General features: G+C 38.8%; 1 protein-coding gene across 7 annotated transcripts in view; it reads left to right on the top strand.

The window, feature by feature from the left end:
* Nucleotides 1–17,969, top strand: part of CEP112 (centrosomal protein 112) — a 461,470-nt gene that overhangs the window by 83,756 nt on the left and 359,745 nt on the right. For all 7 annotated transcript variants that reach the window (XR_009400487.1, XM_059380609.1, XM_059380606.1 and 4 more), the window contains 3 exons: nt 1,963–2,062; nt 5,335–5,453; nt 10,567–10,710. Coding sequence is in view for 6 of the 7 variants with exons in the window: in XM_059380609.1 (XP_059236592.1) it covers nt 1,963–2,062; nt 5,335–5,453; nt 10,567–10,710 (363 nt within the window). In the remaining variant the exon portion in view is untranslated. The remainder of the gene's footprint in view (nt 1–1,962; nt 2,063–5,334; nt 5,454–10,566; nt 10,711–17,969) is intronic.

The following is a 17,969-nucleotide window of genomic DNA, read 5'->3' as shown; positions in this document are numbered from 1 at the left end:
TGAAGGTTAATCTGAGTAGAAATTTGGCATTTCCCGTTTCACAGCGAAGCCTGATCCTGCTTCCCAAAACTGAGTGACAGAGGTGGTAGCAGGGACTTGAAGCCACGCATCACATACCCAAGCTTTCTTAAAGCTGAAAATATATTAATATTTAGTCAGGTGTCTGTTTGGCTCATTTTCTTTCAAAGCAACAAGAAGGAAACCACTGATTGAAAATTAAAAGGAGAAAAATATGTTGAATCCTTTCCCTTCTTCTTTCTTCTTTCCCTTTCACATTTTAAAGGCCTGAATTACCTTCTGCTCTTACTAGAATTTACCTTAGCTTAAATTGGTTAGATAAAAACAGTTCTCTATCACAAATATGTTAGAGATTTAGTAACGTAATTTTAATATAACATAATTATATATCCAAATGAAATAGAATATATTGATGTATAAGATAAATAAGTATAAAAATATATTTGGAAAATCATGGTAATAGAGTTTGAAATAGGCTTCTTGGTATGTCCGTTACAAAAATCTATTCTAAGAAAAACATTTAATAATAAAATTCTTTCCAGGAATTTCTCTTTTAAAATAAATTCTGCATGAAAAAAGAAAGCAATGCAACTAGTTTGAAATGCCAGGTAAAATATAAATAAAATCCTTGACCTTATGCCAGATTTGGAAAGTATATTCATCAGCTTGTTGCTTAGATGGCATTTTCTAAGTGTCAGGCATTGGGGAGGAACAAAATTAGAGTGTTTTATTTTTTTGCATACATTCTTTTCCTTTTGTGCTTCTTTATGAACATTAGGATCAAATTAGCTCCTTTTCTTATTTACCAATCATTCTTAGAGGTAGAACTAAAACCGTGAAAGGTAAAGTAAAATGCTGGTAATAAAAGCACTAAGAAAAAGTTGGTTTGACTTCCAAAAGTTGGAAAGACTGGTGAATAATGCCCCCTGCCATTTTTTTTTTTCAAAGCTGAATTTGGTTGTATAAGAAATGTACTCCAACCATAAGAAAAGTGGATATTCCTACTCCTGCCTCAGTTTCAATTTGGTTTTCTTTTTCCCCTTTGTTAGCACATTTTTTGTCCTACTTGGTAGCTATTACATTTATGGTTATTTCTCCAGGTTTTCTTTTCATTTTCTTTCTTTTTTTTTCTTTTATGCCTGTATGTGTAGATGTATGTAGGAGTATAAAATAATATTTAAATCTTATAAAATGATTCATTTAAAACATTTAAAACTTGTGGCAAAGAAAAAAATAAAAAAAGTAAAACTTGTGGCACAATACAATTAATGATGGTTTGTAAAAAGTTGGTTTGACTTCCAAAAGTTGGAAAGAAAAATGTTGGAAAAAATGGTTTATAATTAACATTTTACATCATTCATTGTACAAAAAATATAAAATATTTTTACATGTATATCATTAAAATTTTTGACTTATTTTGAACTGATTTTTTGGGTTCATAATAGCTAGGTATAAAAGAAGCATAACACAGCTCAACTTCCCATGTTTCTAGGGATTCTTATTATTGTGCATGAAAAAGAAGGGACATCAGAGAGAGGGAGGATCCAGGGACCGCTCCTCTGAAGGTGTTCTGTCTCAGTGCTGGGGAGGGTGGAGGGTGGATTGTGCTGTGCCAACAGGCCGATTTTCTGATGGCTTCTCTCTGCTACTTTATGACCCTTTAATCTCTGAATTACATTTTAGAGAATCACCTAATTTATTATTTATATTATCAAAAAATTGATCATGAAAATTGGAAGCTGGTAACATTTCTTTCAATAATCAGTTATTCTAGTATATTTGATATTTTCTTAGTGCACTAAAATATAATTTTTATATATTTTTTGGAAACCATTTATGGGATTCGCTGAGATAGATTTGCAAAAACTATTGTGCTTATTCAAAAAAGTTCTGTGTTCTGTGTATAAAAAATAGTTTACTAAAACATTTTAAATTCATTTGCAGATTTTAGAAAGAAAGAATAATGAAATAGAAGAATTGAAAACTTTATATAAAAAGAAACAAAATGAAATGGAGGAGACTATTCGAAAACTTGAAAAAAAAGGTGATGTTGTATGGTTACATTAATTTTTTAAAAGCGTTTCCATTTTATTTTGGTGGTTGTATAAAGTAAAATTTCATTTCTGACCTTTTAGCGTGACATAGGGAGGTTTATATGGGCTTTCATATGACTGAGAAAAAACTGTGTGTGTGTGTGTGTGTGTGTATGAGGTATGTGGTGTGATATATATATATATATATGTGTACGGTGTGGGGGGTATGGGGTATGTGGTATGTATGTGGTGGGGTATGGGGTGTGTATATGTGTGTGTGGGGGGTATGGGGTATGTGTGCTAGTGGTACATGGTGGGGTATGTGGTATGTGTATATGTATGTGTACATATGGGGTGTGTGTGTGTATATTTGGGTGTGTATGATATGTGTGTGTATGTGTGTCTATGGGGTACATGGGTCGTGTGTGGGGGGGGGAATGTGATGTGTATGGTGTGTGTGTGTGTGTGTGTGTGTATGTGTGTATGGTGTGTGTATGTATATGTGCATGTGGGGTATGCGGGGCGTGTGTGGTTATGTCTGGGATGGGGGGTTGTGGTGTGTGTGTATGTGTGTGTGTGCAGGTTTGTGTGTGTATGGGTGGTCGTGACGGCAGGGTGGTGGTTGGTTTGGTTAAGGAGTTGAAAGAGTCTGTCATTGTTCCTCCCTCTTCCTAACTCTCTCATTATTGGACTGGAGCTGCCCTGGGTAGTTTACAGCTTAGAGCTTACTGGCCCTCACGGGAAGTCTAGGGAAATGACTCCTCCTGGTCTAATAAAATTCATTGCATTAAGTACCTCCTCTAAGCTTTGTGGTATATGCTGGTGTCATGATTGACAGAATAAGCATTTAAGAAGTATTCCCCATTTGTACTTACATGACGAAGGAAAAGAAAGCATGTAATCAAGTGTAAAATTGACTGACTGTAGGTGAAAACATTGAAATGCAGCAGGTAGGCAGAGAGAGTGAGTGTTGAAAGTATGTTTTGGAGAAAGGAACTTTAAAAGTTTTGTAAGATTTGATTGGTTCAAGAGAAGAGCTTTACAAACAGGGGCAGGAATGCTGTGTTGTCCTGTGGGGGGGGGGGGGATGCTGCCAAGCCGCCGGGCTGGAGCGCATTAGAAGAAGGGTTGCAAAGGACTAGACTTGGGACTGGTCCTGACTTAAGCATGACCTTGAATTTCAGACTTAGAAGTTTCAAGTTTGTCCTGTAGATGGTGGGGAGTCAGGGAAGATTTTTGAGAGGTGACCTTTAGGACCTCATGTTTTAGAAGAAGTAGCCTGGTCATGGTGGGTGCGCCAAACAAGGTGAGGCTGGCTTCTAGTCTGTTCTAAGAGAGGCAGCATGAGGAGAGAGCGAGTGAGTGAGAGAGAGTGAGAACATGGGCTCTTATTAGAAACATGGGCTCTAATCCCAGCCCTGCTGTTCAGGGTCTGCTATATGACATCGGGAAGTTTCTGGGCAATGGTGTACTCATTATAAAATGGTGAGGTTGGAATAAGTAATATATAAAGTCCCTCCCGACTCAAGGATGTTCTGCGTCCGTGCTTCTGTAACTTTGCATGTGGGGTCATAAGGACCAGGAATACCTGAATGATGGCAGGGGTGAAGAGGCTAGTGAGAGTGAAAGGGAAGAAGACATTCCGGAGGGTTTGGTGAGTGGTAAGATAGAAGCGATGGGCGAGTTTTCTATTTAGGGTTTCCATATGGAACTTTCTGGCTTTCTTCCAAACCACCAACCCTGAATGTATCTGAGAGAATGGTAATGCCCTTGAAATTTAGGATGGCAATTACATATATAAGTTGACTAATGAAATGGATATTTTTAGGTTTATTTCCAGCCTTAAATGTTAGTGAAAGTAATTAGAAATTTGTTCAGGTTCTTTTGCCAAATATCAGTGGCTACAAAAATATTTAAAATTTTTTTCTAGGTTTTCGTTTCTTACCCTGATTCAAACCAGGCAATTTAAACATGTCTAAGATTTAAAAATAATATTTCCTAAGGCTTTTTGAATTGCAAACAGATCTTAGTTTTAATTTTAGAATTGTGAAGTAAAATGTTGTAGATGCTAAAAACTAATATTAGGTTAACTTGGATTCTGCACCTTTTCCCCTCCTGTGTTGCATAGTTGGGATACACGAGTGAAAGAAGTTTCTATGTAAATGTTTATGAAAATTTTGCAATCTTAAAGTAGGTGAAGGAGAACATATTCAGTAATCTAGGAAAATCAAGTAAATGTACAACTAAATTTATTTTACCCTACAGAATTTATTTTACGTGAACATATTAAACAAATTTTCACTTAAACCAGCGACAAGTTCAAATCATTTAAAAAAAGAAGATAGAAATTTAAATGACTTATAAGGGAAATGTTTTATATAATTTAAAGCCTGTTTCATTTCAGTAACATAAACCTTGCAATGTTAACATATCTAGGAGTGACGATATATTGAAATGTTGAGTTCCTCTCTCTATGTATTCAGGACACATCTTTTTGAGTACTTGCCTGTGTGGCAGTGTTTGTTATGCCCTGTAGATAAAAAGTTGAAAGAAATGTCTTTCTCCTTGGGAGATAGGCAAGCAAGCCATTATAACGCCTAAAGTAATGAGTGATTTATTGGAGAAATAGATGAGGTTTCCTGGAAATGAAAGGATTTGCTTTCTGGCCCTGCAAGGGGAGAAATCTGGTTGGTGAATGGTTCATAAAGAAGGTGATACTTGAATCGAGACCAAGGTTAAGTAGCGGCTTTTCAACAAGGGAGGGACAGTCATTCCACCTGATAAACAGTCAGTCTGGCGTGAATAGATGAAAGATTATGGCCTCGGGAAGCCGTAGACAGGTTGGTGTGTTTACAGTACAAGGTTAAAAAGATGGAAGTGGTGAGATATGGCCAGGAAGCAGACCATGAGGAGTTGTTTTCCATATTAGAGATTTTTGACTTTTACCTTTCAGGTGAGGGAAGCTGTAGAAAGATTTCAAGTCTGGGGGTAACAGGGCTGGATTTGCACTATAGAAAGGCTTCTTCACAGCAATGAAGGACCCACTGCAAGGGAACAATGCGGAGGCCAGCGCACTGTTTAAACTGTCTAGAGAACGGGTAATAATGGATTCAACGAGGGCTGTGGTGGCGAAAATGGAGAAAGGAAAGAATAAGAGATACTTTAGACAATTGAGAAGACTTGCGGAAAAATGGAGCTGTTAACTGGTAAACCATATTTTTGTTATCAGACTCTTATGAGGTAACTAGGATTGGCTTAACTGTGTTTTCATCATTTTTGACAGTTCAGACCCTTATACGTGACTGTCAAGTTATCAGAGAGACCAAAGAAAACCAGATTACAGAGCTAAAAAAGATATGTGAACAGAGTACAGAATCTCTGAATAATGACTGGGAAAAAAAGGTAAGCGTCATAAAATTGTGACGGAAAATACAAAGCTTTATGCTTCAGAGTAATATATTTTATTATAAAAATAATGGATGCTCACAGAATATACAGAAAAGTATGAAAAAAGAAAATAAAGTAACGTAAAATTCAAGACCAACTGTTTAGAAATAACTACTGTTCATGTTTTGATGTATTTTCTTCTAGAAGTCTAATGGTTTTGAAGTAGTTTTCACTCAGAAAACTTACTTTTGACCAATTCTTGAATTTCATGTTCTGAATTTTTTGTCATAGCCTATAGCTTTTAAGAAAAATTAGTAGGGACAAAGCAATAGGATACTTTTTGGAGATTTTACCTTTCTAATTTTGGATTTAGGCCATTGGATCATTTCTTTTCTGAAGTTTCAGATAACACAATATTTATAGTATAAGCTTGTTTTTGTTGTAAACAAAATCAGTAGTGGATGGGTTATTCTTGGAGAAGCATTTAATTTAATTAAGAAACATATTTTCATATAAATTAGCAGTGCCAAGAGAAGTGTCATAAAAATACTTCTTAAGGACAAATCTCACACACATATAGTACTTTCACTTAAACCCTTAGCCATTAGCTCAAATTATAGTATGTGTTTAAAATAAAGTATGTCACTTCTTTTGAGGTATTCTGTCATAAAGATAGTGTTAAATCATATTCTCTCAATTATGGTAGGGGTTCAGAATGTTTTACTGAAAGTTATAAATGTCTTTCCAAGCAGACACTGTTGGTGTGAAATGCGTCTGGTGATGGCAGCTTTAGAACAAGTCTGGGAAGTACACTGCAGATATAGCATAATGTGGAGAGTTAGCTCTTTTCTGGTTTTATTTTGTCAATTTAGGTGATTTTTTCCTCTTTTTCACGTTTTGGTTTTACCTTTTCTGTAAATTTGGCATATTTTTGTGTTTGTAGCAAGTACATTTCATACTTAGCAGGTCCCCTTCCTCAAGCCTCTTTTCTGTCATAACCCTGCACTTCTTACACTTTTGGACTGGCTTCACAGAACTTTCCCAGTTATCTGACTCCACCATGCTGTTTCTAATCTGTGGGCCTTTAAAAATATTGAATATGATTCACACACTATAAAATTCATCCTCTTAAAGTGTATTTACAGTTCAGTGGTTTTCATTATATTTACAAAATTGCATCACCATCATCACTATCTAATTCCTAGGCATTTCTGTCATCCCAGAGAGAAACTGATTGTAAGTCACTTCCTGTTCCCCTTTCATCCAGCCTCTTACAGCCACTAATCCATTTTCTGTTTCTAGAGTTTTGCCGATAGAGTCACATAATGTATGGCATTTTGTGACTCTCTTTTCTCACTTACCATGTTTTTTTTTTTTTTTAAGATTTTATTTTTATTTATTTGAGAGAGAGACAGTGAGAGAGAGCATGAGCGAGGAGAAGGTCAGAGGGAGAAGCAGACTCCCCATGGAGCTGGGAGCCCGATGCGGGACTCGATTCCGGGACTCCGGGATCATGACCTGAGCCGAAGGCAGTCGTCCAACCAACTGAGCCACCCAGGCGTCCCACTTACCATGTTTTTAAATTTCATCATGTTGTGGCATGAATCAAGAGTTCAGTCAGCATTAAGGCTAAATAATGTATTGAATGGACATACCACACTTTGTTTATCCATTCTTCAGTTGATGGGCATTCGAACTGATTCCATTTTTTAGATGTCATGAGTAATGCTGTTATGAAAATTTGTGTACGAGTTTTGTGTGGACATATGTTTTCATTTCTCTTGGCTATCACATGGGGAAAACCCCTGCCCGTATTTTCCTTCACTCATACACTCATAATACTTCTGACTCCAGATATGTGAGTTTATTACACATCAAGCAATTTTCTTGGATGCCAACTGGATGTCCTGTCATTCAACTAAATTTGACACTATTTGCCTAGAGTTAGTAAGTGTCAGAGCCTACAACGTAAGGGCTAAATCCCACAAGACTGCCTCCACTTCAGATGTCAATCAAAAGTCCCAGGTTAGGGACGCCTGGGTGGCTCAGTGGGTTAAGCGGCTGCCTTCGGCTCAGGTCATGATCCCGGCGTCCTGGGATCGAGTCCCACATCGGGCTCCTTGCTCAGCAGGGAGCCTGCTTCTCCCTCTGCCTCTGCCTGCCATTCTGTCTGCCTGTGCTTGCTCTCTCTCCCTCTCTCTCTCTGACAAATAAAATCTTTAAAAAAAAAAAAAAAGTCCCAGGTTATTACCTGTACTTCTTACTAAACAGCTATAAATAGGAGTACCATGAAACCCTTTCAAGGATTCTGTGATTTGCTGGAATAACTCACAGAACTTACGGAAACATTACTTATATTTACTGTTTTATAGGGCACATTATAGTAGATGTTGGTATAAATAGCCAGATCAAAAGATATGCAGGGCTAGGTACGTGTATAGGGACACAGGGTTTCCGTGCCCTGTCCTGGAACACCACTCCTGGAGTTCCTCCACGTGTTTACCACCCTAGAATCTTTCCAAACCCAAACTTTTGGGATTTTTAGGGAGGCCTTATTATGCAGGCACAAGCAATGGTAAACTTAATCTCGGCTACTTGCCCCTTCCCAGAGGATGGGGAGTGGGGCTGAAAGTTATAAGCTTGTAATCGTGTGGCTTGACCATCTAGGTCCCCAGCCTCCATCCCAAAGCTATCCAAGAGCCCATCCAACGCTGCCTCAATAGAACAACACATACTCCTATCACCCAGGAAATTCTAAGGGATTTAGGAGCTCTATGCCAGGAACCAGGGTCAAAGTCCAAATATTGGAACAAAAGATGCTCCTGGTGCTCTTGTCACTTAGGACATTACAGGGATTTTAGCTCTGTGCCAGGAACTGGGAGCAGAGACCAATATGTATATTTTCTCTTATTTCACAGATAAACCCCTAGGAGTGGAATCTCTGGGTTATATGGTGATTCTGTGTTTAATAATTTCAAGGAACTGCCCACTGTTTTCCAGAGAGGCTGCACCATTAACCTGTGGCCTTTTACAATACTTCTCCATCTATTTAGACAGATTGCTAGGTTCTCTGGGTCCTTTCTAGCATGAAGCAATTACATGGTCAAATGTCCGGGTGAAGGACCCACATGTGGGTTGCTGGGAAGGCCTTTTGCATCCCCCGTACCCATTGCCAAAACCTGGCTACAAAAATAGGTAGATCTCCTCCTTATCAGATGCCTGTTTGATCCTCAGGCATGTCAGCCAAATTAGAGCATACATGTTGCTGGCAGGATCATGTTTGCCCTTGCAGTCTTAACTCTTAAGTTCCCTGGATGAGATAACTTGGGCTGACTAACAGGCACTTCTCTGGCGTCAACAGGCACAGTCCCCTTGTAACTCAGTTGTGGGATGCTCCTGAGAAACCATGCTATGCTAATGGACTGCTAGATGACAGAGATTTGCAGGATTCAGTAGACGTATGTCCTAAGACCTCTGGGAGACCACAAACATAAAGAAACCATTACAACATGTGTAAAACCACAGAATTCGAAGTGACCTTTTGATCGCTTTGTCAGAGTTACCCGTAGGTCAGTTGATGGCAGTGAAATTTAGGTGCTGTGGGCCTGACCACATTCATGTGCCCACTCAGACTGACTTCTGAGAGGCAGACATAACACCAGTTTAAAACATACACTTTGGCAAACATTACAAATCCAACATACCAGGGATTTGTGGGGCCGCTCAGAAATAGCCCAAACGGCATATGTAAAATCTGTGAAACTAGAGTGTGGTTATTAAATCTTTATTATTATTAAATAAATATTATTACATTTTATTATTTATTATTAAATCTTTTGTGTGGCCATTACTGAGCCATCCCCACTTTTCCTGGTCAGCTAGAAGTGAGAAAAGTTATTGGGGCCCTTGCCAGTAATGAGTACAGTTCCTGCCCGCATTCTGCCTCCCCTTCCCACCATGTCTCAGGGGGTTCCCTCTCGGTTCAGTATCTTTCCTGTAAGTCAGAATCTCTATGCATGTGTTATATCCTCATCTCTCCTAGTCATGAATGGGAAATCAAGTCTGTCTTGGAATTCCTTCTGGTGTCTTTCCTCTCGGCCTATGGAGTGAGCCTAGGCTTAGTGCGAGGATAGGAGTTAGACTCAGAATTCACTCCCATTAAGATAAGTAAAGGAATATCCCCAGCCTGGGAGCAGATTTTTAACTCCTTTTGGAAGCCATCTACTGAACTGTGTTCTCTTTACCTTAGTTAAATAGATTATTTTGGTGCTTCATCCATTTAAACGGTGGATACATCATCTTTATAAAAACTTGTATTCAGGAGGACATGTAGTATACATTTCTACTTCGTGAACGCTTTCCCTATTTGATTTATAAATGCCATCTTTAAATCTACTTTTGTATAGACTATGAAATGGGTAAAAATAGTTTCTTGTCAGGGGTTAGGGTGGAAGGGAAAGCATTTTTAATACTACTCTTGTGCAAAATTTGGTGCAAAGGAGGTGGAAATCCTGACAGTGAGATAATGTTCCTGGTCAATAACAACATTATAAATATTTCTGTTTTCTTATTTTAGGCAAATACTAGTGTTTTTCAGCGAAGACATTGTGTTATCTGTATGATTTATTTACTATTTCTACCTGAGGTGGATAATTCCCTTTAATATTTGTTTATTCATTAGGATTTTCAGCTCCGGGAAGTCAAGAAAAAACTGTTTCTTTTTTCTATTTTTAAAGATTTACTTGTTTATTTTAGAGAGGGAGCAGGGTTAGGAGCAGTGGGAGAGAATCAGAGAGAGAATCCCAAGCAGACTTCCTGCTGGGCCTGGAGCCCAATGCCTGTCTCTGTCTCATGACCCTAAGGTCATGCCCTGCGCAGAAATCAAGAGTTGGATGCTTCACCGACTGAGCCACCCAGGTGCCCCGAAAAAAATTGTTTCATTATTATGCTCCACATAACCTCTTTATTTGGAACGTTTATTTATGAGTTCTATATCTTTTGTTGTTCAGGTCACCAAATAAATAAATAGAGAAATACAGGAAAACTTTTTTTTTTTTTCTGAATTGCAAAGTAGCCTCTTCCTTCTATAGTCATAGTGACAGGGTCACTTCTTGAATTCACTGTGTAGCTCCACAGTGCCGTCGCAGAAATGGAGAAGGAAAAGTTTGATCTTCAAAAGCGGCACACAGAAAATATTCAAGAATTGCTCGAGGACACAAACGTGCGTCTGAATAAGATGGAGGGGGAATACCTGGCGCAGACGCAGTCCACAGTGAGTCTCTGTTGCCCTTTCTTGCTGCTCCTGCTAACCAGCCTGTTAATCTCCATGACTCCTGCTTCCTTGATGTGTGCAGTGCATGAATAAATGTGTTACAGAATTTAAAAAAGCATTTTACCTTCTGACTCGATACAGGATTATATGTGACAATGGACAGTCTCTTGAAGTCTGCTGTGGGGTTTCATTCTGGATTGTTCACTGCCCCTTTTTTTTTCCTTAACCCCCAGAAGCCTTTACAAATCTTGTTTCTTGCTTTGTTGTTGTCTTTGTTGTTTACTGACTTTCAGTCTAGAGGCCCTTCCTTCCTTCCTTCCTTCCTCCCTCCTTCCCTCCCTCTCCCTTTCTCTCCCTTCCTCCTTCCTCTCCTTCCTGCCTTCCTTCCTGCCTTTCCCGTCCCCTCTCTTCCTTTCCCCTCTTTCCTTCCTTCTTTCCTTCTTTCTTTCTGTTTCATTTCAACTTGATTGAGGGACCAGACCCAGATACCACGTGGGTAAACCCCAAAAGTTCGCTTTCTGGGAGGACGCAGAAGGAAGTCCCTGGAGTATCCAGGAGAGAGACCAGTCACTTCCCCTGAGGAAAGATGAGGGAGTCTCCTCAAGGCCACCTCAGGGAGCACGTGGTGGCGGAGGCTAGGTCTGAGAGAGTGAGCATCTTCAGCCGTTGAGCAGGTTAGCTGACTTCCTGAAGTACATAAGCCTGAAACGGGTAGGCTCACGGGTACGTGGACTGGGCTCCTCAGATCCGAGGCACGTACACCTCATCCGTCTTGTTCCAAATATATGATATGAACTTACAGAACTGTAGAGCCTTGTGTCCTAGGCAAAAACCCAGTTCTCCTTTTCCACTGACAGTCTACCCAGGCCAGCCTGGCTGGGCCCCATACTTCCTTGAATTTAAAGCTGTGGAATTTGAACAGGAGTCAGTTACTCAGGCTTATCTTGGAGACCCCTAAACCAGTTCTACAGCTTGTCTCACAGAGATTAAGAAATGGGAAGCAGGATCCGTGGTCACTTGGAACTTGGGCTTTAGGGTCTTGGGTTCAAATTCCAGCTTGAGTGCCGTGTGGGTTCTTCACGTGTTAATTTTCCTCATCTGTTAGATAGGCTAATTGTAGTACAGTGTAATAGATGTTGTTGGAAATATTTTTAAAGAGATTTTATTTATTTGAGAGAGAGAAAAATAGCAAGAGAGAGAAAGAGAGAGAGAGTGTGTGTGTGTGTGTGTGTGTTCCAGTGGGAGAGGAAGAAGAAGAGGAAGAAACACTCCCCACTGAGCAGAGAGCCTGGCACAGAGCTCAATCCCAGCATCTCAGGATCATAACCTGAGCTGAAGGGAGATGGTTAACTGACTGAGGCACCCAGGCATCCCCGCTGGAAAATTTTAATAAGTTAATATACATAAATTAAGTTACATAATAAGTGCTCAATAGATAATTTTTAAATACTGTGTTTGAAAATGTAACATACAAGAGTGATAGTCAAGGGAGACATATAAATGAGAAAATGATCAAGAAGTTAGTCAACATTTGCTCAAAGATGGCAGGTTGAAGATTGTGTTGGCCTCCATCCCCTCCCACAAAAATGATAAGAAAGGGATAAAGAACAAGGCATAAACCCAGACAGACAAAGAGCATTTGGCAGTAGTAAAATTTGTGGAGTTGGAAAGGCAATGGGTGAATTGAAACTGACCAGTTCAAGAAAGCAGAACCCTAAATCAGCACTGAAGAAATCCACAAACAAGCTGGGTGACACCGGGGGTTCTCATATAGAGGCTCAGGACTTGTCAGCACCAGTCACCTCTGGAGGAGGAGGTGCAAGTGGTGCTTCAACACATTGGATTCCTAGAAAGTTTGTTTAAAAAGCAGCTAGATGAATAAATAAAAAAATTTTTAAAAAAATCTTTAAAAGGGTGCCTGGTAGCTCAGTGGGTTAAGCCTCTGCCTTCGGCTCAGGTCATGATCCCAGGGTCCAGGGATCGAGCCCCGCATCAGGCTCTCTGCTCAACGGGGAGCCTGCTTCCCCCTCTCTCTCTGCCTGCCTCTCTGCTTACTTGTGATCTCTGTCAAATTAAAAAAAAAAAAAAAAACCACCTAGATATTGACTTTGGTGCTGGACACAAATGGCTTTATCACACTACTCCTTCTACTTTTGTATATGTTTGAAATGTCCCATTAAATCTTAAAAAAAAAAAACAACAACTTTTTTTTTCATTTATTTATTTTCAGCATAACAGTATCATTATTTTTCACCACACCCAGTGCTCCATGCAATCCATGCCCTCTATAATATCCACCACTTGGTAACCCGATCTCCCAGCCCCCGCCACTTCAAACCCCTCAGATTGTTTTTCAGAGTCCATAGTCTCTCATGGTTCACCTCCCCTTCCAACTTACCCCGTCCTCTATCTCCTTTATGAAGCCTGGGATCCTAGCAGAAGACATGAGGGTGTTTTCTGAAGAGATTTCTTACCACAGCAGTTCTCGAAGTATGGTGAGCACATCTTAGGGAGTCCTTGAGGCTCTTTGGAATCCTTTGAGTGGCCAGACTGAAACTCCATGAAATTAAAATTCCACCCCCCTAATAAAGGAAAAACATCAAAAACTCAGGTCATCTATAAGGGGAAGCTATTAAGCTTCCCTCAGATTTTTCTGACCTTAATATTTGATACCAGAAGACAATAGAACAACACTGAAAGAAAAACACAAGAAGGGTGGCCTAAAATGGTTTTTACGTATAGAGGATATGAGCAGTTTTGAACATCCACAAATATATTTGACTTATTTATAAAAGTATTTATATAGCAGAGTTTCAGTCTTCCAGAGGTGACCGGTACTGACAAGTCCTGGGACATTTACATTTACAAAAGGACCCAAGGAAATATCAGAGGAATCCATGTGATAATCTGGGAACAGCATTTCAGGCAGAAGGAACAGCCAGTGCAAAGATCCTGATACTGGGATGCATTGGGCAAGTTCAGGGAACAGCAAGGGGGCAGTGTAGACCTAATACTGGGAGCAGAAGGAGGCATGATAGGAAAAGCAGGGCTCAAATCAGAGAAAGCTGTGTACACCATTGTGATTGATTTTTTTTTTTTAAACAGATTTACTGAGGTATAACTTATATATTGCAAAATCATTTTAAAGTGTATAATTCAGTTAATTTTTAGTATATTTGTATTAAATCTTTAATGAGTTGAACACATGGAAGTGATTCCATCTGATGAATATTTTAAACATGCTTCTCTGGCCCTGTGCAGAGAAGAAAGTGTGAGGGGCAAGAATGTGAGCAGGGAGACTGATTAGGAAGGTATTATTGTAGTCTAGGTAAGAGAGGGAGGAGGTGGCTTGGACATAAGTATCAGTCCACAAATGATGATGCTGTGCAGTGCGGAGGCTAGAGGTAGATCAAGTTTATTGGGGTAAAAAAATTCAAGAACTTATTTTCTGGATAATGCATATAATGAAGTATCCAAAGTCATGAATGAACACCAAACTTATATCTGAAATACGTTTTTGATCATCTCAATATCCTAAATTTTAGCAAACACGAATTAAACGCTATAATTTTAAAGTTGAAACTTGTGAAACATATTGATTGCCCAAAATGCTGACTACATAGTTAGATTTTATTAAATAATATACAAGCAAGATCTTTCACACTGGGATTTTTAATTTTTCTACATTTGGGATGTAAAGAAAAGTGATGCTTTGGAGCCAAGTGGTCATTATCAAAGAAATCTCATTCTATTTTTAATGAAAGTTGAAGTTAAAAATTAGCATTCAGACCTTGTCATTAGGTAACAGTAAATATAGAGAAAAATGGACAGAGTCTGTCAGCAGGATTGAATTTAAGAATCATCAGAACTAGACAGATCTTGCTGGGCAGCTCCTGATTTAATAATTAAATAAGGTGGAGTTCAAGGCATGGCTTAAGATGAAAGACGGGACTGTCACTGAGAATTAGTTTCTCAGTTTTGTTGTTCTTACAGGCTTTTTATTTCTTTCTTTTTTTGTTGAGTCTTGTTTTGTTTCATTGACATTTGTTGTAAGCAGATACTTCTATAGATTATATTAGACGTCTTTTGGTATAGGCAGGGATTTTCTAGTGTGAAATTCATAGTTAAAATATGTAAACATTGAACTTTTAAAACAATATATTAGAATTTATAAATATGAAAATTAAAGCTGAATTATTAGGCGCTTGGGGAAGTGACAACTGTAAAATATAGGGCTCTATTCATATCAATGCTTAGACGCACTGAAAGTCTGTGGATGACTTTGTTGCAATTTTAGGCTCTGTTAGTGGGATTCTTTACCTTTTTTGTATCATGAATCCTGCTGGCTATCTTATAAAGTCTATGTAGTCCTTCTTAGGAAAATATTTTTAGGTTTAATAAAATATTAAAATTACAAAGAGAAGAAATTTTATTGAGTTATAGTTATCAAAATATTAACAAGTAAAAGTCATGATAAAGTAATATATGTTTCTAAATTCAATAAATATCAAGATTTAGCAGGGGGTCTGAGAACATTCTAATTTATGAATAAGGATGAAGATAAGCAATATTTAGTGATTATCTCAAACTATGATGGACTATAAAAATATCTGTGATATATGATAACTACTTTGGTTTGCTGACCATATTCTTAGTTGAAGGGAAATGCTGAAGGCCAGTTAGGATAGTGAAAATTAAGATGAGATTTCCAGTTAGGATAGTGAAAATTAAGATGAGATTTCCTTCTCCATTCTAATTTCCTGACACTCTGAATTGTGTTCATGGACCTGTATCAAGTTTAAGAACCCCAACCTTAAAGAGTCTCAAAGGGCCTTTGACACCTGAGAATTTTGTTAGCCGTTACCAGCTGCTGTTAGTAGAGACCCGTGATAACTTGTGGCGCGGCTCTCCTCCCCTCTGAGCGGCCTGGAATTTGTCATTTGTAGTCGCCGCCGGCAGTTCTTCTCCCAGCCTCAAAATGATAAAGAAGCCCCAAATAGCAGTAGTTCATCATTTTGAATTCAATAATCATTTTTTTTTAAAAGTAGATTTTATCTTTTTTAAAAAACAGTATTAGATTGGCAGGAAATCTGAGAAGACGGTACACAGTTTCCGTACACCCCCCCATTTCCTATATTATCATCTTGCTGTTACAGCGAGTGGGTCAGCAGTGATACACTATTATTAACTAACTCCACAGTTTATTCAGTTTTCCTTAGTTATTATGCAGTGTTCTGCTGACCAGGATCTCGTGCAGGACGTCACATTACATTTAGTTGTTAGGTCTCTCTAGTTGACTATTGGTTGTGACAGTTTCTCAGGCTTTCCTTGTTTTTTATGACCTTGACAGTCTTGAGTAATGTGGGTCAGGCGTGCTGTAGGATGCTCCTCTGTTGGATTTTGTCTCGTGATTTCCTTATGATTAGTCTGGGGCTCTGGGTTGAGGCCGTAGGATCCCACAGGTGCAGTGCTGTTCTCATCACATTGTATCCGTGGTATGTGAAACTAATGACATCACTTTAAAAAAAAAAAAAAAGATTTTATTTATTTCTTTGAGAGAGGGCGAAAGTGCATGCAAGGGAGGGGAGGGAGGGGGACAAGCAGACTCCTTGCTGAGCGCAGAGCCTAACGCTGGCTTCCATCTCGTGACTCTGGGGTCACCACCTGAGTGGAAATCAAGAGTCGGATCTTAACCAGCTGAGCCACACAGGCACCCCAGTGACATCACTTTTGATACTAACCTTGATCACCGGGCTGATCAAGGGTAGGGTTTGTTAGGGTTTTCACCCTAAAGTTACCCCCCACATTTCCATACTGTCCTCTTTGGTAGAAAATGACTCTGTGTAGCCCATGCTTAAGACGTAGGGCCTTCCGCTCACCATACTTGATGATGGAGTAGCTATATAAATTGTTTGAAGTTTTTCTGTGTGGGAGATTTGTCTTTTCTTTCTCATATATTCATTTATTGAATCATTTATTTATATCAGTGTGGACTTGGGGTATTTATTTAATACTCTGGGTGATAGTCCAGTATTTCTTCATTTTGTTGTTTACATTGTTCCAGCTTTGGCCAGTGGGACATCTTTCAGTGGGTTCCTGTGCCCCTCTGACATCTCCCCATCAGTGCGGATACCATGGAGAAGGTATCAGAAAGCAAGATCTGTGTGTTAGGTGCACTCATTACTGTTGGGGTGTCTTTTCTTTTATGCCCTTTTACCTGATGGAGCAAGGGAGTGTCTGTGCATATACTAACCTGTGCATATATACATTTCTCTAAATATTTCTATTTCTATATGTAATCATCTCTATCTAAACACAATTTTTTACTTATATCAGTAACTCAAATAAATTACCACATGGATTGTTCTAGCCTCTTCCCATTGTGAGTCTGTAAATTCTTAATCCAAGTGGAAACTTGACTTCCACCACCCTCCTTCATTGTTACTTAATTGTTGCATTCCCGTATACGTGTATACCGTGTATACCGGTATCAGAGTTATTAACCCATAACCCATGAGAACCAACTTTGAGTGCAGTACTTGTGAGCGCTCTTTTTTGCTTTTGGTCTTACAGGCTCTACTCATTTTAAAATTGCTTAGGCTATCACTTCTACACCATCCCTTCAATGAGTTTTTTCATATAATATAACTAGATTCCCTTGTCAGTCTGCATTTCTTCCCAATTCTTAAGTGATTTTTAAAATTTGCATAATATAGAGTTCATTTTTTGTGCCTTAAAATTCCATGTGGTTTGACAAGTGGATCTTCTCATGTATCCGTCATTATAGTGTCCTACATATTTTCACTGTTCTAAAAAATCACCTGTGCTTTACTCTGTTCATCCCTTGCCCCTCTCCCCAGAATCCATGGGAACCACTGATCTTTTTACTGTTTGCCTAGTTTTGTCTATTTCAAAATGTCATGTTATTGGAATCATACAGGATGTATCCCTTTCAGACTGGTTTCTTTCACTAAACAATTATACAAATAAGGATTCTTCATGTGTTTTCGTGGCTTAAAAACTCATTTCTTTGTATTGCTGAATAACATTAAGTTATCTGGATGTACCATACTTTTACTCATGTATCTATTGAATGATATCTTGTTTATGTTGCTTTTTGGCAATGATGACTAGAGCTGTTATCAGTACCCACTTAACAGAGTTTTGCATGGGCATAGGTTTCAAATCAATTGTGACTCAAATCATTTGCAAATTCACTGCAGGAAGTGTAACCAAAATAAATCAGTGCATATATATGT

This window comes from Mustela nigripes, chromosome 16 (genome assembly GCF_022355385.1).
Source record: "Mustela nigripes isolate SB6536 chromosome 16, MUSNIG.SB6536, whole genome shotgun sequence".
NCBI lineage: Eukaryota > Metazoa > Chordata > Mammalia > Carnivora > Mustelidae > Mustela > Mustela nigripes.
Note: the sequence above shows the minus strand (reverse complement) of the source record. Positions and strands in the feature narration are given on the sequence as shown.